At 38.7% G+C, this 18183-nt stretch overlaps 1 protein-coding gene across 10 annotated transcripts in view; it reads left to right on the plus strand.

The window, feature by feature from the left end:
- The window catches only part of DHX57 (DExH-box helicase 57), a 52075-nt gene extending 33892 nt beyond the window's left edge, over positions 1 to 18183 (plus strand). For all 10 annotated transcript variants that reach the window (XM_070572861.1, XM_070572859.1, XM_070572866.1 and 7 more), the window contains 8 exons: positions 508 to 784; positions 4606 to 4701; positions 4791 to 4874; positions 7969 to 8103; positions 8836 to 8910; positions 10830 to 10964; positions 13848 to 14048; positions 15783 to 18183. In XM_070572861.1, coding sequence (XP_070428962.1) covers positions 508 to 784; positions 4606 to 4701; positions 4791 to 4874; positions 7969 to 8103; positions 8836 to 8910; positions 10830 to 10964; positions 13848 to 14048; positions 15783 to 15926 — 1147 coding nt within the window. In that variant the 3' untranslated portion in view covers positions 15927 to 18183. The remainder of the gene's footprint in view (positions 1 to 507; positions 785 to 4605; positions 4702 to 4790; positions 4875 to 7968; positions 8104 to 8835; positions 8911 to 10829; positions 10965 to 13847; positions 14049 to 15782) is intronic.

Below are 18183 nucleotides of genomic sequence, written 5' to 3' on the forward strand. Positions count from 1 at the left end.
TATGTTTATAGGCTGACAGCTTAACAAGGAATTAAAAGTGAAATAAATTTTATGTATTTAGATTTTTGTCTTCTGAAAATTGCTTAAATTTATAATTTGAAACAGTAGCTTTTCAAGAGCTGTCACAAGGCAGGACACAACGCAGATTAATTTTATAAACAATTACCATGCAGTTTCAGATGTGGGAAAGAGAGTAAGTGGACCATTTGAATTTCGTTTCATAATTTGAACCCCCTATTATAGAAAGAAGTATTTTCAAAGTTTATAGAATTTTATTCTGAATCTCAATAAGTTTCAGAATCTGAAAGTGTTTCTGCAGTTTATTGCTAGAAGAACTAGAAGACAAGAGATTTTTTTAAAAATTTATTTCAACTAGCATTGTCTGGTTTATGAAAGCATATATATTGGGAATTTTAAATTATTTTCATTCAAGAAAAAAGCTTACTCCTTTATGTCATCTTACCAGAAATAAAATTGACAAATTATGATTTGGTTTTCTTTTTTCAGAATTAAAATTTTAGAGATGTTTAGCACTCATAATCTCCAATCTGTGTTCTCTCGACTCATTGAACCACCACACATTGAGTCTCTCCGTGCCTCAAAAATACGATTACGAGACTTGGGAGCATTAACTCCAGATGAGAAACTGACCCCTCTAGGGTATCACTTGGCCTCTCTGCCTGTGGATGTGAGAATCGGCAAACTGATGCTGTTTGGGTCTATCTTCCGCTGTTTAGATCCAGCTCTCACCATTGCTGCCAGTTTGGCTTTTAAGTCTCCTTTTGTAAGTAGACAACATTCATCTAAACTGGAGTCCGTAGGTCTCTAAGGGGACCCTGGGGGCTTCAGGGGTATGTGAGCCCCCTAAAAATTTTCCTGTGAGTATGTTGTATGTGAATTTCTCAGAGCACAAAATCTGTAACTTTTATCTGATTCTCAAAGAAATCCATGCCCCCAGTAAAGATTAAGAACTAGAGATCTAATTTATTAAAATAATCTAAATGTGCTTTTCATTGTATCTGCTGTACTTGGTCATTATAGAAAATAAGAAAATGCAAGCAAGCAAAAGGTGCCCCTGATGATCTTAAAGGGCAATGAGTACATTGGGCCACTTTTTTTAATAGCTTTATGAAAATATAATTCACCCATTTAAAGTATACAATCCAATAGTTTTTAGTATTATGCAGTCATCACCATAGTCAGCTTTGGAACATTTTTATCACCTAATAAAGAAACCCTTTAGTTATCACTCCCCCATTCCCCTCCAATCCCCTCATCCACTCCAGTCCTAGGCATCTACTAATCTACTTTCTGTCTTCATAGATTCGCCTCTTCTGGACATTTCACTTTAATGAAATAATATAATACATGGTTTTGTGACTGGCTTCTACACTTAGCATATGCTTTTAAGGTTTATCTATGTTACAGCATGTATCAGTACTTCATTCCTTTTACGGCCAAATAATATTCCTTTGTATGGATATACCACATTTTGTTTATCCATTCAGCACCTGATGGACATTGGGGATTGTTTCCACCTTTGGCTGTAAACCTTCTTGTACAAGTTTTTATGTGGACATATGTTTTCATTTGTCTTGGGTATATATCTAGGAGGGAAATTACTGGGTCAATGGTAACTCTCTATTTAACTTGACGAACTTCCAGACTCTTCCAGAATAGTTGTATATTACATTCCACCAGCATTTTATCAAGGTTGCAGTTTCTCCACATTCCGATCAACACTTGATATCATCTGACTTATTTATTATAGCCATCCTCAGGGGGTGTGAATTTATGGTTTTGGTTTGTATTTCCCTAAATGGCTGATGATACTAAACATCTTTTCATTTGTTTATTGGCCATTTGTATATCTTCTTTCAAGAAATGTCTATTCAGATTCTTTGCCCATTTTTTAATTTTTCATTATTGAGTTGTGAAAGTTCTTTATATATTCTGGATACAAATCTCTTATCCCTTATAATTTGCAAATATTTTCTTCCATTCTGTGGGTTGCTTTTTCACTTTCTTGATATGTCCTTTGAAACATAAATGTTTTTAACATTGATGAAGTGCAGTTTATCTAGTTTTTTGTTGCTCAAGCTTTTGTTGTCATAGGTAAGAATCCATTGCCACATCCAAAGTTGTGAAGATTTATCCGTGTGTTTTTTCCCAAGAGTTTTATAGTTTTAGCTTTTACATCATGGTCTTTGGTTCATTTTGAGTTAGTTTTTGTATATGGTGTGAGGTAAGAGTCCAACTTCATTTTTTTGCATGTGATTATCCAGTTGTTCCAGCACCATTTGTTGAAAAAACTGTTCTTTCCCCATTAAATGGTCTTGGCATCCTTGTCAAAAATCAGTTGACTATAGATATATGGATTTATTTCTGGACTCTTGATTCTGTTCCATTGAGTTATATGTCTATGTTTATGCCCGTACCACATTGTCTTGATTATTCTAGTTTTGTACTAAGTTTTGAAATCAGGAAGTATGAATCTTCTAACTTTGTTCTTTTTGTTATTTTGTTGAAGATTTTTACGTCCATATTCATAAGAGATATTAGTCTGTAGTTTTCTTGTGATGTCTTTGTCTAGCTTTGGTATCAGAGTAATGCTGGCTACATAGAATGATTTGGGAAGTGTTCCCTCCTCTTCTATTTTTGGAAGAGTTTGTGAGGAATTGGTATTAATTCTTCTTTAAATGTTTGGTAGAATTCAGTGGTGAAGCCACCTGGGCTTTTCATTATGGGTAGTTTTTTGATTACTAATTCAGTCTATTCACTTGTTATATGTCTATTCAGACATATATTGTTAAATATGTAATATGTAATATTATATGTAATATATGTAATATATATATATATTGTTTCTTTTTGAGTCAGTTTTGATAGTTTGTATTTTTATAGGAATTTGTCCATTTCATCTAAGTTACCCAATTTATTAGCATGCAATTGTTCATAGTATTCTTTTTGTAGTCTTTTTAGGTTGATAGTAATGTCCCCTCTTCCATTTCTGATTCTAGTAATTTGAGCCTTCTTTCTTTTTTTCTTGGTAAGTTTAGCCAAAGGTTTGTCGATTTTGTTGATATTTTCAGAGAACCAGCTTTTTGTTTCACTGAGTTTTCCCTGTTGTTTTTCTATTCTCTATTTTATTAATTTCTGCTCTTTTTTACTTTCTTCCTTCTGTTTGCTTTAGGTTTAGTTTGCTCTTTTTCCAGTGTCTTAAGGTGGAACTTTGGGTTATTGATTTGAGATCTTTCTTCTTTAAAATAGACATTTACAGCTATAAATTTTCTTCTAAGGACTGCTTTAGCTGCATCTCCTAAGTTTTGATTTGTTGTGTCTTCATTTTCATTTATCTCAAGTATTTTCTGATTTCCCTTTTGAGTTCTTCTCTGACCCGTTGGTAATTTAGGTATGTGTTGTTTAATTTCCACATATCTGTGAGTTTCCCAGTCTTTTCTATGATTGATTTCTGATTTCATTCTGTTGTGGTCAGAGAACATACTTTGTATTATTTCAGTCCTTTAAAACTTATTAAGTTTTGTTTTACAGCCAAGTATATGGTCTGTCCTGGAGAGTATTCCATGGGGACTTGAGGGGAATGAATATTCTGCTGTTGTTGGGTGGAGTGTCACTGCCTTTATTTTCACCATAGCTTGTCTCAGCTAGAGAGGGGAATAGATGAATGGAATCACTTCAGTTTTAATGTTACACTTCATGGAGTTGTAAACTCACAGATCTGCAAAAAGATCTTGATTCAGCCCCCTTATTTAACAACAAATGACAAAACCAAGGACCGGAATAGGTGATATAGCTTGCTCAGGGACATACAGTCCATATGGTTGTGAGCAGGACATCCATTGCTTATTTCTCAAATTATCTAAATAAACCTCTCACTGACTGTTTTCTTTTATTGGAATACAGAAAGAGTTCATTAGAAATATTGATATCATCCTTAGGCAGAACTGAACACCTATCCTTTGCTGGGCTCTGTAAATATAATATTAACTTCCCAAATGTAATCCTTTTCCCACTGGCCTTCCTAAAAAGGAAGGAATTTTATTTTCGAGTAGCTTGCTAAGAGGAGCTACTGCAACTCATGCTGGTGTCTTTAGTACATGTGTGTGTTGGGGTGAGAGGACGCAGTGGAGTTCTTAGTTCTTAGCTAATTTTACAAATTTGTAGGGAGAAGGAGGACTTGTAAACATTATGAAAAATAGGAAGAAAACATTAGTTATGAGTATAGGAGTAGGGGAGCCTCCAGTATAAAAGACGAATAAGAATCTGTAAAATAAAAATTCCACACAGTTAACAGAATTTAAAATTTTAGATGTAGCTTTCAGAATGAGTGGCTCTTCGATGACATCTTGTCACCAGGAACTAAAAGACCCAGTAGAGCTTATTTTGGGTGGGCAGACAGACCCACAGGGACAAATAAGAAAGTTAGCTTGCCAGTTACCGCCTTAATCACGTTTAATCAGCACCCGCTGAGGACTCTCTGTTCCACACAAAACGCTTCCCAAGGCGCCTGGTTTCAGCCATAGGAAAGTGCCATTTGAAAGCTCAGATAAACTGTGTTGTTCGAACCTAGTTTTCTTCATTTAGGTGTCTCCCTGGGATAAAAAAGAGGAAGCTAACCAGAAAAAGCTAGAGTTTGCATTTGCAAACAGTGATTATCTGGCCCTTCTACGAGCGTATAAGGTAAGTATATAATCTAATAGCTGAGGTTCATTACCCAGAGTGGGCACTAAAGATAGAGTTCATTCCTTTTTATTTTCTCCACAATTTAGGGATGGCAGCTAAGTATGAAAGAAGGCATGCGTGCAAGTTATAATTACTGCAGGCAAAACTTCTTGTCAGGAAGAGTTCTTCAGGTAAGTCGTTTCTGCGGCAATTTGTTTTCATTCATTTTCTATTGTAGTAGTTCCCCAGAGGGTGTGGCAACTTGATCTTGCTTGTCCTGCCTTGACATTGAAACTGTTATTTCTGGAACATGCTTAACTTAACCAGTTGTGTAAAACAGACTCCTGAACTACGGATCAGGCCTTCTGTGCTGAACCTTTCAGCTGACCTGTTTTCCCTCTCTTCGGTGAACTTGTGTTTACTGATGTAGAGGATTGGGGAGTATAGGCGCTCTGAAGATTTCTGCTCACTGGAAGTCAATTTTTTCAGTAATTACACCAGGCATTTTGAACCTGGATCCATAAACCCCTGAAGTTGTATGCAAAATCGTGTGCTTACATGTGTGTGCATTATTCTGGAGAAAGAGATCTTGGCTTTTGTCAGATTCTCCAAACAATCTATGACCAACCCCAAACGCCTTACCCTCTCCCCAAAACCAGAGAAGGAATACTGAACCAGATTTTCTTCGTTAATTTTCCCTATGTCCATCAGAGGCTACTATGTCAATAATGAGCACACAAGAAAGAGAAAGGTTCATCATCCTCTGTGTAATAATAGACAGGGCTCTGTCCTCTGTTATGACAGTATTTTAGGCCCTCTTCCAAAGTCATATGAGCAGCTAGAATAATGATGGTGCGCATCTTTGTAAAACATCTGTTTTACTCAAAGATTTTGAGACTGGGGAGCGGGGAGGACTTTATCTTCGTATTAAAAGATGTAGTTACTGCACAAAAATGGGGTTCTCCTACCTGATGCACATAAAGAGCCAATTAATTACAGCAACAGCTCTTGGGAAAAGAGATCAGCTTTATTCTGTGAGATGGATCTACAGGGAAATAGGGAGCGTGTACCCTCAGATCTGTCTCTCTGATTCAGGATTTGGGGTGCAATTTAAGAGGTTGGGAAAACAGGCTGGCATGTGGAAACACTGGTGGGATAGGTTTTGATTGGTGGGTGTCAAGCCTTTATGGAAAGGTTCTAAACATTTATGGTGAAGTGGGGAAGGAATGTTAACACCGGATCTTCCTGAATGATGGACCCCTCGCTTCTGATAAGAGTCTGACTTTTAAGTTCTGTTTATGGCTTAGTCCTCTGGTTCCATGGGGAGGAGAATCTTTGGTTCTGCAGTCATTTCAAGTCAAGATTTCTTCTGCACATGTTCTGGCCACATGACTTTTGCAAATTTTCTGAAAGACAGTTCTTCTTCTTTTCTTTTCTTTTCTTTTCTTTTTTTTTGGTGAGGAAGGTTGTCCCTGAGCTAACATCTGTTGCCAATCTTCCTCTATTTTATGTGGGATGTCACTACAGCATGGCTTGATGAGTGGTGTGTAGGTCCATGCCCAGGATCCAAACCTGCAATCCCCAGGCCACTGAAGCAGAGTGTGTGAACTTAACCACTGTGCCAGTGGGCCAGCCCCTGAAAGACAATTCTTAATCACTCCCTTGATAAGACATGGAGTCAGTTGAACTGGTCCTTCAGGGCCTGTACTTATAATGTCCTGGAGTAGAACACAAAATTAATGTGCTTTGTACTTACCACTACCTGACATTTATTTATTTAAATCTCTATCCCAGAAGCTCCCTCAAGCAGAGACCTTGTCTGTTTTGTTCAACACTGTATCCCCAGTGCCTAGAACAGTGCTTAGCACACAGTTGACGTTCAGTAAAGTTTCATTGAATAAATGCACGAATGAATGAAGTTGGTTATTTAAAACGTAGAGACCTCAAAACCATGCCAGTATTTGCCCTTCATTCTCTTCTGCCTTTAGATGTACTACTGTGAGGTATTTTGAGAAGACAGAGGTTCTACCTTTATTCTAAGTACATCAAAAGCGAGAACTTTCAACCCTGGCTGCACATTAGATTCACCAGAGGAGGCTTAAAAAAATAAATAAGTAAAATGCCCAGATTCTGCCCCAGGCCAGTTACATGTGTATCTTGAGGGGTGGGGCCTGGGCATCTGTTTATCATCGTTGTTGTTGGCTTCACCAAGTGATTCTAATACGCGGCAGGGTTAAGAACTAATGGTCTAAAGGGTATTTTATACGTAAGGTGCAGTAATAAATATTTCCTTAAGTCGTTAAGATTTTTAAGTGTAAAATTATATTTCTTACTAAATTTATTTGTTCCTTTTCTTCAGGATATAAGTAGAATTTGCTGTGATCTATGAGGTCCATCAAACAGAGTTCCCTCTTTTCTTTAAACACTAGCTTAGACTGTAGTATTATTTTTATTACGATATCAATTAAAACCTTGTCATGAAATAGAACTCTGGCATATTTAGCTCCTAGTTATATTTTGCCATGTTATCCATCTATACTTGAGACATTCTGATAAAATACTGAAGTTGTCATCAAGAGACAGGGTAGTGTTGCTTAGCTTTTGGTTCCTTTGATTGTCATTATCTCCTTCTCTATTGTCTGATATACAGCCTATATTTGAACAGAAGCCAGAAGAGAAAGAGGTTTGCGCTTTTCTTTCTCACACTTGTGCTCAGCTACAAAAAGGGGTGTCTAAATCTAAACCACTTAATAATGTCCCTATTCCTAGGAAAAGGTGTGAGCCAGCAGGACTGCAAGGTAAGAGAAAGAGGGAAAGTTCAGAGGTAGGTGCTCTGCATCCATTGAGAGAGAAAACTAACCACTCTTGGCTCGGGTAAGGAACTAAGAGGACCTGAGCAGAAGTGCAGGTGGGAGAAACGAGGCAGTGTCACAGCACCTTGAGCTGGGGTTCAAAACAAAGTAAACTACATTTTTTGTTGTCCTAAGAATTTCCAGGAAAATCAGACCTACCAGACCTACCTTACCTAGAGTTAAAAAAATGATCTTTGGGTTTTCTGAAATTTATGAATTTCTGTGTGACTGTCTTCTGGTTTGTATAAGTACAAACTGCCCTTTTGGAAATGACCAGGCAAGGGCATCTTCATACCTGTTTGATGAACCCATATGAGCCTCCTTACTGTCCAGTGAAGTAATGCATTTTTGTAGTCATTCAATATTGTGAGACTCTACACTTACTTTTAATATGTTGATGCCCCTGCTTAAAGATTTTTCCCACTTCTTTCAGGAAATGGCCAGCCTCAAACGACAATTCACTGAACTATTATCAGATATAGGCTTTGTAAAGGAGGGACTCAGAGCAAGGGACATTGAGAAAAGGGCCCAAGGAGGAGACGGTATCTTGGAAACCACAGGAGAAGAGGTAAAGAACGAGTGTGTAGTTAGTTCTTATTTCTCTTTAATTAGCACATGAATAGTATATTAACTCAGGAACACTTATAGGCTTTCTTCACTAAAGCCCTATGAGCAGTGGGTTAGTGACATTCTTAGTTTTCTTCTTTCCACAAATAAGTGTCAGCTAACACTCATAAAAACAGAAGGGTTTTTCTTTAATTGTTACTACTGTTTTTGTTTTTTAGATTTCACACTGGTTCTTGATATGTTCATAAGAGGTAGAATAGACTTTCCAATAACGTCTTCTGAAATCAGACCAGGCTTTTTCCAGCCAAGGATAATTTTTTGTATGAGTACAAGAAGAACACTTCTTCAAGATGAACCTGATGCCGCTCTAAGTGCAGTTAGTACTTTTTGGAGATTGCAAACATCTCATGAATCAGAATCGTTCTCTCCACCGATCCTTAGGAACACTGGCTTTGTAACTACTTTGCAGAGATCTAAAAAGAGTTACTGGGGGCTTCTTAGAGTGGGTCCTGTGTGAATATGGTCCAGTAGATTTATTTTTAACTTAGAAATAATTTTTCTAGCAAAGGGATGGGAAATAGATGCTTTTGTTTTAAGATGGAAATCAAATGAATTTCTGTCTTAAATTCTTAAGATAGAAATCTGTCTTAAAATCTTAAATTATGGTAAATTCCAGGGCACAGACAGAGGTAGCCACATTACTTATAAGATTAATGCTGTATTTCTCTCATAGGCAAACTCAAATGCTGAGAACCCCAAGCTGATATCAGCAATGCTGTGTGCTGCTCTGTATCCAAATGTAGTGCAGGTAACAAAATTTTTTTCCTGGATCTTCTCACATCTCGTTTCATTTATAGCCAAGGGGTAGAAGTTAAGACATGCACATTAATCATCTTAAAGAGAACACACACACACACACACACACACACACACACACACACACACACACAGTCTTTTTAGACTTAGTATACATTTCCAATCTTTCAATTTCCCAAACCTGTTTAGATACATTGTTCAAGAACGCATTTATTGTATAAAATGAGATGCCTCTTTAATCTTTCTGACATATTATGACATTCCAGAAATTAAAATGGACGTAAATGTCACTCTGTCAGGCAACCCGTGCATAACTAACCCTTTGTGTAAGAAGAAAGTTGATTCCTCCAGTTTCCCTTCTGCCCCCTACTCTGGACTGAAATTAGATAAGAACAAAATCAAACAAGTCAGTGCTTTGCCATGGGACCCCCTGTGGCCCCTGCTTCTGGAAGCCCTACCTGAATGTACTGTCAGACTTTTACCTGAGTTTTAATTATCCAGTCCTTGTCAAACTCAGAAAGAATTTGAATTTGTCAGAGTACTGAATCGTTTCTCACTTAACTTTTTGTTCAATGCTCAGTTGACATCTGCTGATTAATTTATGGCTCATTTTCTGCTTAGTGTTTGCATGCCTTTCAAACCATTTGAAATTTACTTTAAAAAATCATTTGGAACAAAACTATGGAGACAGTAAAAAGAAATCAGAGATTGAGGGGCATGGATAGGCAGAGCACAGAACATTTTGAGGGCAGTGAACATACTCTGTATGATACTATATTGATGGATACACATCATTATAGATTTGCCCAGACGCATAGAACATACAAGACCAAGAGTGGACCTTAATGTAAACTATGGACTTTGGGTGATTATGATGTGACAAAATCTTTTTTAATTATAATACTTTTGCTGTCATAAGCCCCCCAAAATGAACATTCTCAGTCTTGGTGGGAATATCAATTGATACACTCTAGATAGCAGTGCAATTTCTAAAGATTTATTCTTAGAAAATAATTGCATCTGTGCATGAAGATACAACTAGGAGAATGTTCACTCTAGCACTGCTTATAATTACAAACAATCTAAAATTCCAGTAATAGGGAATTTATTGGTTAAATTATTATAGATCCTTACAACAAGGTACTATATAGCATTGAAAATTATGTTTTAGGAAAATATTTAACAACATGGAAAAATGTTCTCAATACATTAAGCTAAAAAAGTAGCTTATAGAAAACAATCCTATATTAGTTTCAATACATAGGTATATTTTTATTTATGTGTTTATGTTTTTCTCTATTTCTGTAAATAAACAAATCTAGCAGAGAAAACTAAAATAATATTTATCAAATATTAATGCTAATTATTTCTTAATCTTGTGATTACAGGAGACCTTTATTTTCTTTTTTCCTAATATGTTATTTTCTACAGTAAACATTATTTTTTCAAAATATATATATAATTCATATGTATGTTTGTGTACATAAGCTTCTTTTTAATGAAACAATCTGTTTATTCATATTTTTTTTTTCACCATTTTGAAAGAAATTCATTGGGAAGGTTGGGGTTGGGGTTGGGAGTGATGGTCAGCAGATTCCTGTTCCAGTGTTGCTAGCTGGACCTCTGCACCTGATAATCAGTGCAGACCGGAAATAGCAACATATTTTCTCCCCATGTGGCTGCTGCGTGGTATCATCACCAAGAGCTGTCACACCTACAGGCACACTTCTTGATGGTTAAAAAAGAAAAGAAAAGAAAAAACGTGTGCTTATACTGCTTTCGAAAGGAAACTAAGTAAGAGAGGGAGGAAATTCAAGGGCCTTCAAAAAAGACTGATTTCGTGCCAAGGGTTACTTCTGACAATGGAAATATATATAATATGAATCTATTTTTATAAATACCTGTGTTTAGGTGAAAAGCCCAGAAGGGAAATTTCAGAAGACCAGTACTGGAGCTGTCAGAATGCAACCAAAATCAGATGAATTGAAGTTTGTCACCAAGAATGATGGCTATGTACACATTCATCCTTCATCAGTGAACTATCAGGTCAGAGTGGCAGGGTATACTTGTATTTACAATGGCAGGTCCTGAGGTGAGAAACACAGAGCCTTGAATCAGCCAAACTTATTCCATCACTTATTATCCCCAGCAACACCGCTGACTTGGGGAAGATTGAATAAGCATAAACAGACTGGAAATTGGAGTATTTCTGGAAAGACTATTTCCACTTAAGAAAATTCTGGATATAAAATAATGCTCAAGCCTGCTTTCGGATGTAAAATTGTTTCTTTGCAATAGTGATTTAAGAAGTCATAATCTAATTGCATCACTGAATCTAAGCCTTAGAAGGGAATGACCTGTACTTGCCAACCCCACTTCCTCAGTTCTCCTTCCTCCTTGAGCCTGCTGCTGTGAGGCGTCTGCCTCCACCACTGCGCTAAACGCATCAAAAGTAACCTCCTCGTTGCCAGATCCAATGAACAGCCCCTGGTCCTTACCATACTTGACTCTCACATAGTATTTGACAGTGCAGACCTCCCTTCCCCTTGAAACTACCTTTGGTATTTTTTTGCTTCTGAAACATCGCTTTCTTCTCTCTGCTCATCGCCCTCTATCTCCTTTACTAGCTTCTCTTTCTTTGCCCTGAACTAGTTGCTCTGTGCTTAGTCCTTATTTGCTTATAGCGTACATACTCTTCCTGAACCACCAGAGCACAACATCCTGGATCTAACTGCCACCTAGATGCTGGCACATACCAAATTCTGTCCAGGCCTGGGGTTTTTTTTTGAGCTCTCCTGCTGGGAATCATCAGCTGGGTGCCTTCCAATCACCTCAAATTCAAAGGCTGAAAACTCAAACTCATTGTCTCCCAACTCACTCTTCTCTTTCTGTGTTCCCAGTCTGGTGAATGGCACCATCCAAATCGGAACCCTGGAGTTACACAGAACTTGCTTCTTTTCTCCTTACTCCAGTCCAATTGGTCACCAGGTCCCAGCCATTCTACCTTTTTGACATCTCGGATTTGCCTCCTCCTCTTATCCCCGCTGCCACTTCCTCAGTTCAAACCTCAAACATCTATCTCTTACTGACGTACTATAATAATCTTACTTCTGGTGCTTTCCCTCTCCAACCTTTTACATTACGGCTGCCAGAATTATCTTTACAAGACATCATGTGACCCTTCACATCTGGCCCCTTCTTCTATATCCTCCACAGCTCCCTCCCTTTGTCATTCTGTATGCTCCAGCAACACCAGACTACTAACAATGTCCCCAAATGCCGTGACATAGGGCACACTATTCTCTGTGCCTGGAAGGACATTCTCACTCCCTAGCAGGCTTCTACTTATCCTTCGAGCTTCCACTAAGTATCACTTCCCCAGTGTCCCTCTCCCTTTCAGTTGCTCCTTACTTCTGTTCCACCATCATATAGTGTGATTTGTCCAATGTTGGGCGTATCGCCTTATTGTGTGGTTTATGGTATGTCTCCTTCATGGAATTGTGACATTCCTAAAGATAGGAATTGAATTTTATTCATTTTTACATTCTCTATGTGTAGCACGGTGCCTAGCTGAAAGCAAATGCTCACTAAAGCTTTTAGGAGAGATGAAAGAGAAAAAGAGGAAAAGGGAATGGAGGAGGAGAGTTTGAGGGGTTAGGCCTGGTCAGCCGCCTGGAACTACTGAGTAAAGTGTCAGCAAAGCATGAAAAGGATCTCCTTAAGCTCAGAAGAGTTTAAGGACCAGGAGCTCACCTGCCCTGTCAGCTGCATGTGTACTTAGGAACCAGAGGCCTGAGTTAGCTACACTCCTCCTTCTGCATTTTCCATGACATTCATACAGTGAATCCAAATCATTCATGAATCCATTCACTATCTACTAGCACCTCCTCTGTGCCAGGCACCGTTGTAGGCCATGGAGGACAGCAGATGAACTAGACAGACAAGTTTTCTGCCCTCAGGGAGCTTACGTTCCAGTGGAGAAGACAGGCAAGAGTAAGTAAACAGTCTCAGGTTAGTGACAAATGCTATGAGGAAAAATAAAACAGAGTAAGAAAGATTAAGAGTGACAGGAGAGGGGCTGTTTTACATGGAGTAGTCAGGGTAGAACTCTCAGGAGAAGGGAATTGAGCAGATCCTAACTGAAGTGAAGGGTGAGCCATGCAGATACCTAAGGAGAGAACATTCCATCAGAGGAAATGAGTGCAGAGACCATGAGATGGGAGCATATTTGGTGTGTTCCAGGAAATGCAAGAAGGCAGCCAGTGCAAGTGGCGTGGGATGATTAGGGGCGAGAGTGGTAGATACATTGGGAAATGCAGGTAGGGGTCAGGTTGCATAGGACCTTGTAGGCCGTGGTAAGGATTGCGATTTTATCCTTGATGTTTTGAGCCCTAATGGGATTTATCTTTTTAAAAGATCATTGTGGCTGCTATCAAGATGCAAAAATAGAAGCAGGGCGAGTACTTAGGAAGCCATTGCAGTGGTCTATATGAGATGATGATGGTTTGGACAAGGTAGTAGCTGTAGAAGTGGTGAGAATATGTCAATTCATTATGTATTTTGAAAATAGAGCTGACAGGACTTACTGATGATACAGATGGAGTGAGGGAAAAAGAGCAATCAAGGATGGCTCCCAAATTTGGGCTTGAGAAACTGGGTGAAGAGGAATTTCATTTACTGAGATGGTGAACACTGCAAGGAGGGGAAAATCAAGAATTCCTTTTGAACACAAGAAGTTTGAGATGCTATTAGATGTCCAAGAGGAGATGTCAAGTAGGCAGTTGCACATACAAGTCTCAGGAGAAAGGTACAGGTTAGAGATAATTTGGGGAGTCATTGGACAGGTGGTATTTAAATACATGGGACTGGTGGACTTCACCTTATGTTGCCAGTGACATCTCTGTTGTCATCTGAGGTTTTATGTTCCAGGTCAGACACTTTGACAGCCCCTACTTGGTGTACCATGAGAAGATCAAAACCAGTCGTGTGTTCATCCGAGACTGCAGCATGGTGTCTGTATACCCGCTGGTCTTGTTTGGAGGAGGCCAAGTGAATGTGCAGCTTCAAAGAGGAGAGTTCATTGTCTCCTTGGATGATGGTTGGATCCGTTTTGCAGCTGCTTCTCATCAGGTAAGGGATAATGGGTCTGTCGTCTGAGGCCTAGGCCATGAGGGGCCTTGATAATATGAAGCATAGGGCATGCCTTCAGGGACCAAGACAACAGAGCTGATTAAGAGTGAAATGATGGGCCTGCAATGGGACACTAAGAAAGACTGAGGCCGTAGTGAGGCCAGAGGTGAAGCCTTAGTAAGAGTTCCAGGAAGCACACTGGGAGTGGCAGCCCAGGATGGGTTGGTGTGAAAGGTTCAGGACAGAAGCTGTGAGTGAGGTGTTGGAACTTCCTAATTATTATACAAGTAATATATGTTTACCAAAGAAAAATCAGAAAATAGAGATGAGCAAAAATAAATAAAAATCACCCTGATTCTACCACTACCATTAAAAAAAAAAGGATGGGGCTGGCCTGGTGGCCTAGTGGTTAAGTTCGTGTGCTCAGCTTCAGCAGCCCAGGGTTCGTGGGTCTGGATCCCAGGTGCAGACCTACACACCTCTCATCAAGCCATGCTATGGCAGCATCCCACATGCAAAATAGAGGAAGATGGACACAGATGTTAGCTCAGGGCCAGGCTTCCTCAGCAAAAAAGAGGAGGACTGGCAGTAGTTAGCTCAGGGCTAATCTTCCTCAAAAAAAAAAGAAGCAGAAATACCAATTCAAACATTAAAGGGAATTTATTGGCATATTTAACTGTAAAGTCTGAAGCAGCACAGTCCAACAGAATTATGTGAGCCACAATGTAATTTTAATTTCTCTAGTAGCCACATCAAAAAAATAAAAAAATAAGTGAAATTAATCAATATATTTTATTTAACCTATCTACAAAGTTTTAATTTCAACATGTAAGCAATATAAAAAATTATTGAGATATTTTACATTCTTTTTTCATACTATGTGTTTGAAATCTGATGTGTATTTTACACTCACAGCACATCTCAATTTGAACCTGCCACATTTCATGTGGTCATTAGATTAGTCATGTGACTAGTGGCTGCCATATTGGATAGGTCAAGAAGGTCAGGCAGGATTGGTTTGATTCAACACCTCAACAACAAAAGCCTGGCTGACCTTGTGGTAGCAAGATGGCTCCAGGAGCTCCTGGCCTCACATCTGTGTGGCATATTGTCCAAAATGGGAGACAAAAAGCTTCTTTCCTAAAAGCTCCATCAAACCTCCTCTGCTAAACCAATTCCGGTGGCCAAAGGAATGTCATGGACTCTTAAGGCCTGTATTACTTGAGCCATTCACCCTGGCAAGGCTCATGGTATGAGCCTGTTTGATTTAGATCAGGGTCCAATCTGCATGGTAGCCAAACAGTGGGGGAGGGGCAAAACAGATGTTGGGAAGACATCTACAATGGTTCTACAACATCAACATAAGCAAATGCCTGAAAACATTTGGAGCTATTTCCCACCTCAAAAGCATAAGATGTATTCCAAAGCTAGAGAGATTTTGTTTGTTTGTTTGTTTGTTTAGTATCCACCATTTTAAGTTCTCCATTTTCCTGCTTCTCCTCTTGGAACAAATTGTAAAAGTTGACCAAGCTTTGATATGAAGAACACTACATAAAAGCCACACTTCCAGAATGAATCTTTTCTTTAAGTGAGATGTGATAGAGGCGGCTTTTTTTTTATAGTTGACCCCATTGAATGTATTACAGAGCTGACAGTGAGTGAATGTTCCTATAGTTCCATCAAGAAATTTTAGAGGCACTTTTAACACTGCTTACAATGCAACTTTCATTTTAGGTGGCTGAATTAGTAAAGGAACTTCGTTGCGAACTTGACCAGCTCCTCCAGGATAAGATAAAAAACCCAAGCATAGATCTGTGTACGTGTCCTCGAGGATCTCGGATCATCAGCATGATTGTGAAACTTGTCACCACACAATAAAGACCAGCCTTAGGAGAGTGCTTGCTGCTCACCTGCTTCTTGCTCACCTGGGAAATAACAGCAGCCCCTCTACCTCCACCTACAACACCCTGTGCTGGGGCTGGCCCTGGAGGAGCCCAGGGCGTGCACTGCTGAGTCAGCCGAGGCACCGCAGACCCTTAGGGAAATTTTCAAGATTGAGTGTTTCTAACAACACAGTGGGCACTCCCAGCACAATTTGGAGTGTCAACAGGAGACAGTCTATAAACCAGCTTGCCTGTCTTTTTTTTTCTGTGACTGTCTTGGAATGATTGAAATTCACTTGATAACATGAAAGTGAATGTTTGGTACAATTCTGTTGTAATCTATGTATTATTTTTCTCCTACTTTTTACTGGGTGAGATAGGGGCATGAGGAGAAATACCGACAGTTTTTCCTGTCTTTTAAAGGCTCGACTGAGAGAAGTCAGAACAGAGAAGGAAAAAAAAAATCACGTGAGCAAGAAAAATTAAAATTTCATTTTAGGCTATTGGCTACTGAGTAAATGATTTGTGAGGGATTTTTATTTTTACTCATTAAAGTTCAGCCTGAAAAAACAAACTTAATGAGCTCTTATTTCTTATTAAAATAAGAGCTGGTCTTATCCATAACACTCTTATTCTTAAAAGCAGAAGAATGTGGGTGTCTTCATTCTCTTCTAGGTTTTCCATTTAGGAATCTTTACACTCTCTTATGAACTCACCAAGATCTAATGGCCACATTTCACGTTACCCAAAGGCGGATCTTAATGGTCCTCTCAGAGCAGAGTTGGCACAGTTGAGGTAGAAAAGGTTGCCATGGCAGCATCAGATTTACAGTCATAAAAATGACCTTCCATGAGAATTGCTTATTTTCAACAACCACTTAGGTTAATGGGGCTCTATCTAGCATTTTGAAAGAATATGAATACGTTTACATATTCCCTGGACATTTGTCAGCGTGGCCAGGAAAAATCCCAAAGAACTGAGTGGAGAAAATATTCTTGTGTTTGTCTAGCCCTCAGGTAGAGAGTCACTACAGGTTCCGTAGTATAGATAGAATTCAAAATAATCAACAAACCACCTCCGTGAAGGGTGTTCACTTTTCAAGGTGTTCTAGTTAAGTTTTCTGTAAGCCTCCTAGACTGTCCAAAATGATTATCATCAAGTGTATTTAAGCTTCAGTGCACTTGACAAGCTTAGACTCTAAGCAGTATTTTTAAAAGGCATTCATTCACATCATCACTTTAAATAAAAAGCATACATATGCATAGCACCCACAGTATTCATGTTCCGACTTGCTATTGAAACCTGGCTCACATAACAGAACTGATTAGGCTGGGACACTTAGGTGAAAGGAAGGAGAAAACTGCACTAAACCTCTAACCTTTTTTCAAACCAGTTTTGACTCTCGGTGCTATAGTAGAGCTCATGCTGCCCTAGCTAGAGCCATCTGCCCAAGCTGACCTGCAGCTTTTAACGTAAGTTTGCAGCAAAGCAGACAGCTTAGAGGTACAGGCAGACCTTGGAGGTACTGCAGGTTCAGTTCCAGGCCACCGCGATAAAGCAAATATCACAATAAAGCAAGTCACACGAGTTTTTTGGTTTCCAGTGCATATAAAAGTTATGTTTTAACTATACAGTAATCTATTAGTGTGCCAATATCATTATGTCTAAAAAAACAATGTACATACCTTAATTAAAAAATACTTTATTGCTAAAACATGCTAACCATCATCTGATCCTTCAGCGAGTCGTAATCATCTTGCTGGTGGAGGGTCTTGTAAAAAAACATAATATCTGCGAAGCACACTAAAATGAGGTAGGCCTGTAGTTAACAACAAAACTTTCATTCAGAGTGCTGAGAAATTGCTCCCTTCAGGGAAGTCATTCTTGGGCTGGTTATTTGCAGCCACATACAAATGCACAAATCCTATCCTTTCATAGATGTACCAGAATGTGAAAAAGATTGGGAAGCCTTAACTGAAGGCATTGAATAAGAAAATCCTCACCCTAAAAGCTAAACTTAAGCTCATCGTTAAAATTATGAAATAAGAAATGGAATAGGATTACTCCTTTGCAATTAAAGATCACACTGCAGTACAGTATTTCAAGGTGAAACTGGATTTGTAAGCCCCATCAAGATGGACAGCACAATGTTAATTTTATGGGAGAACTCTGTAAATGGTTTCTTAAATATTTCTTTTACTTTGACTGGAATCTAGCTAGGGAACGATATTAATAAAGTACTTGCTACGAAA

This window comes from Equus przewalskii, chromosome 14 (genome assembly GCF_037783145.1).
Source record: "Equus przewalskii isolate Varuska chromosome 14, EquPr2, whole genome shotgun sequence".
Lineage (NCBI taxonomy): Eukaryota > Metazoa > Chordata > Mammalia > Perissodactyla > Equidae > Equus > Equus przewalskii.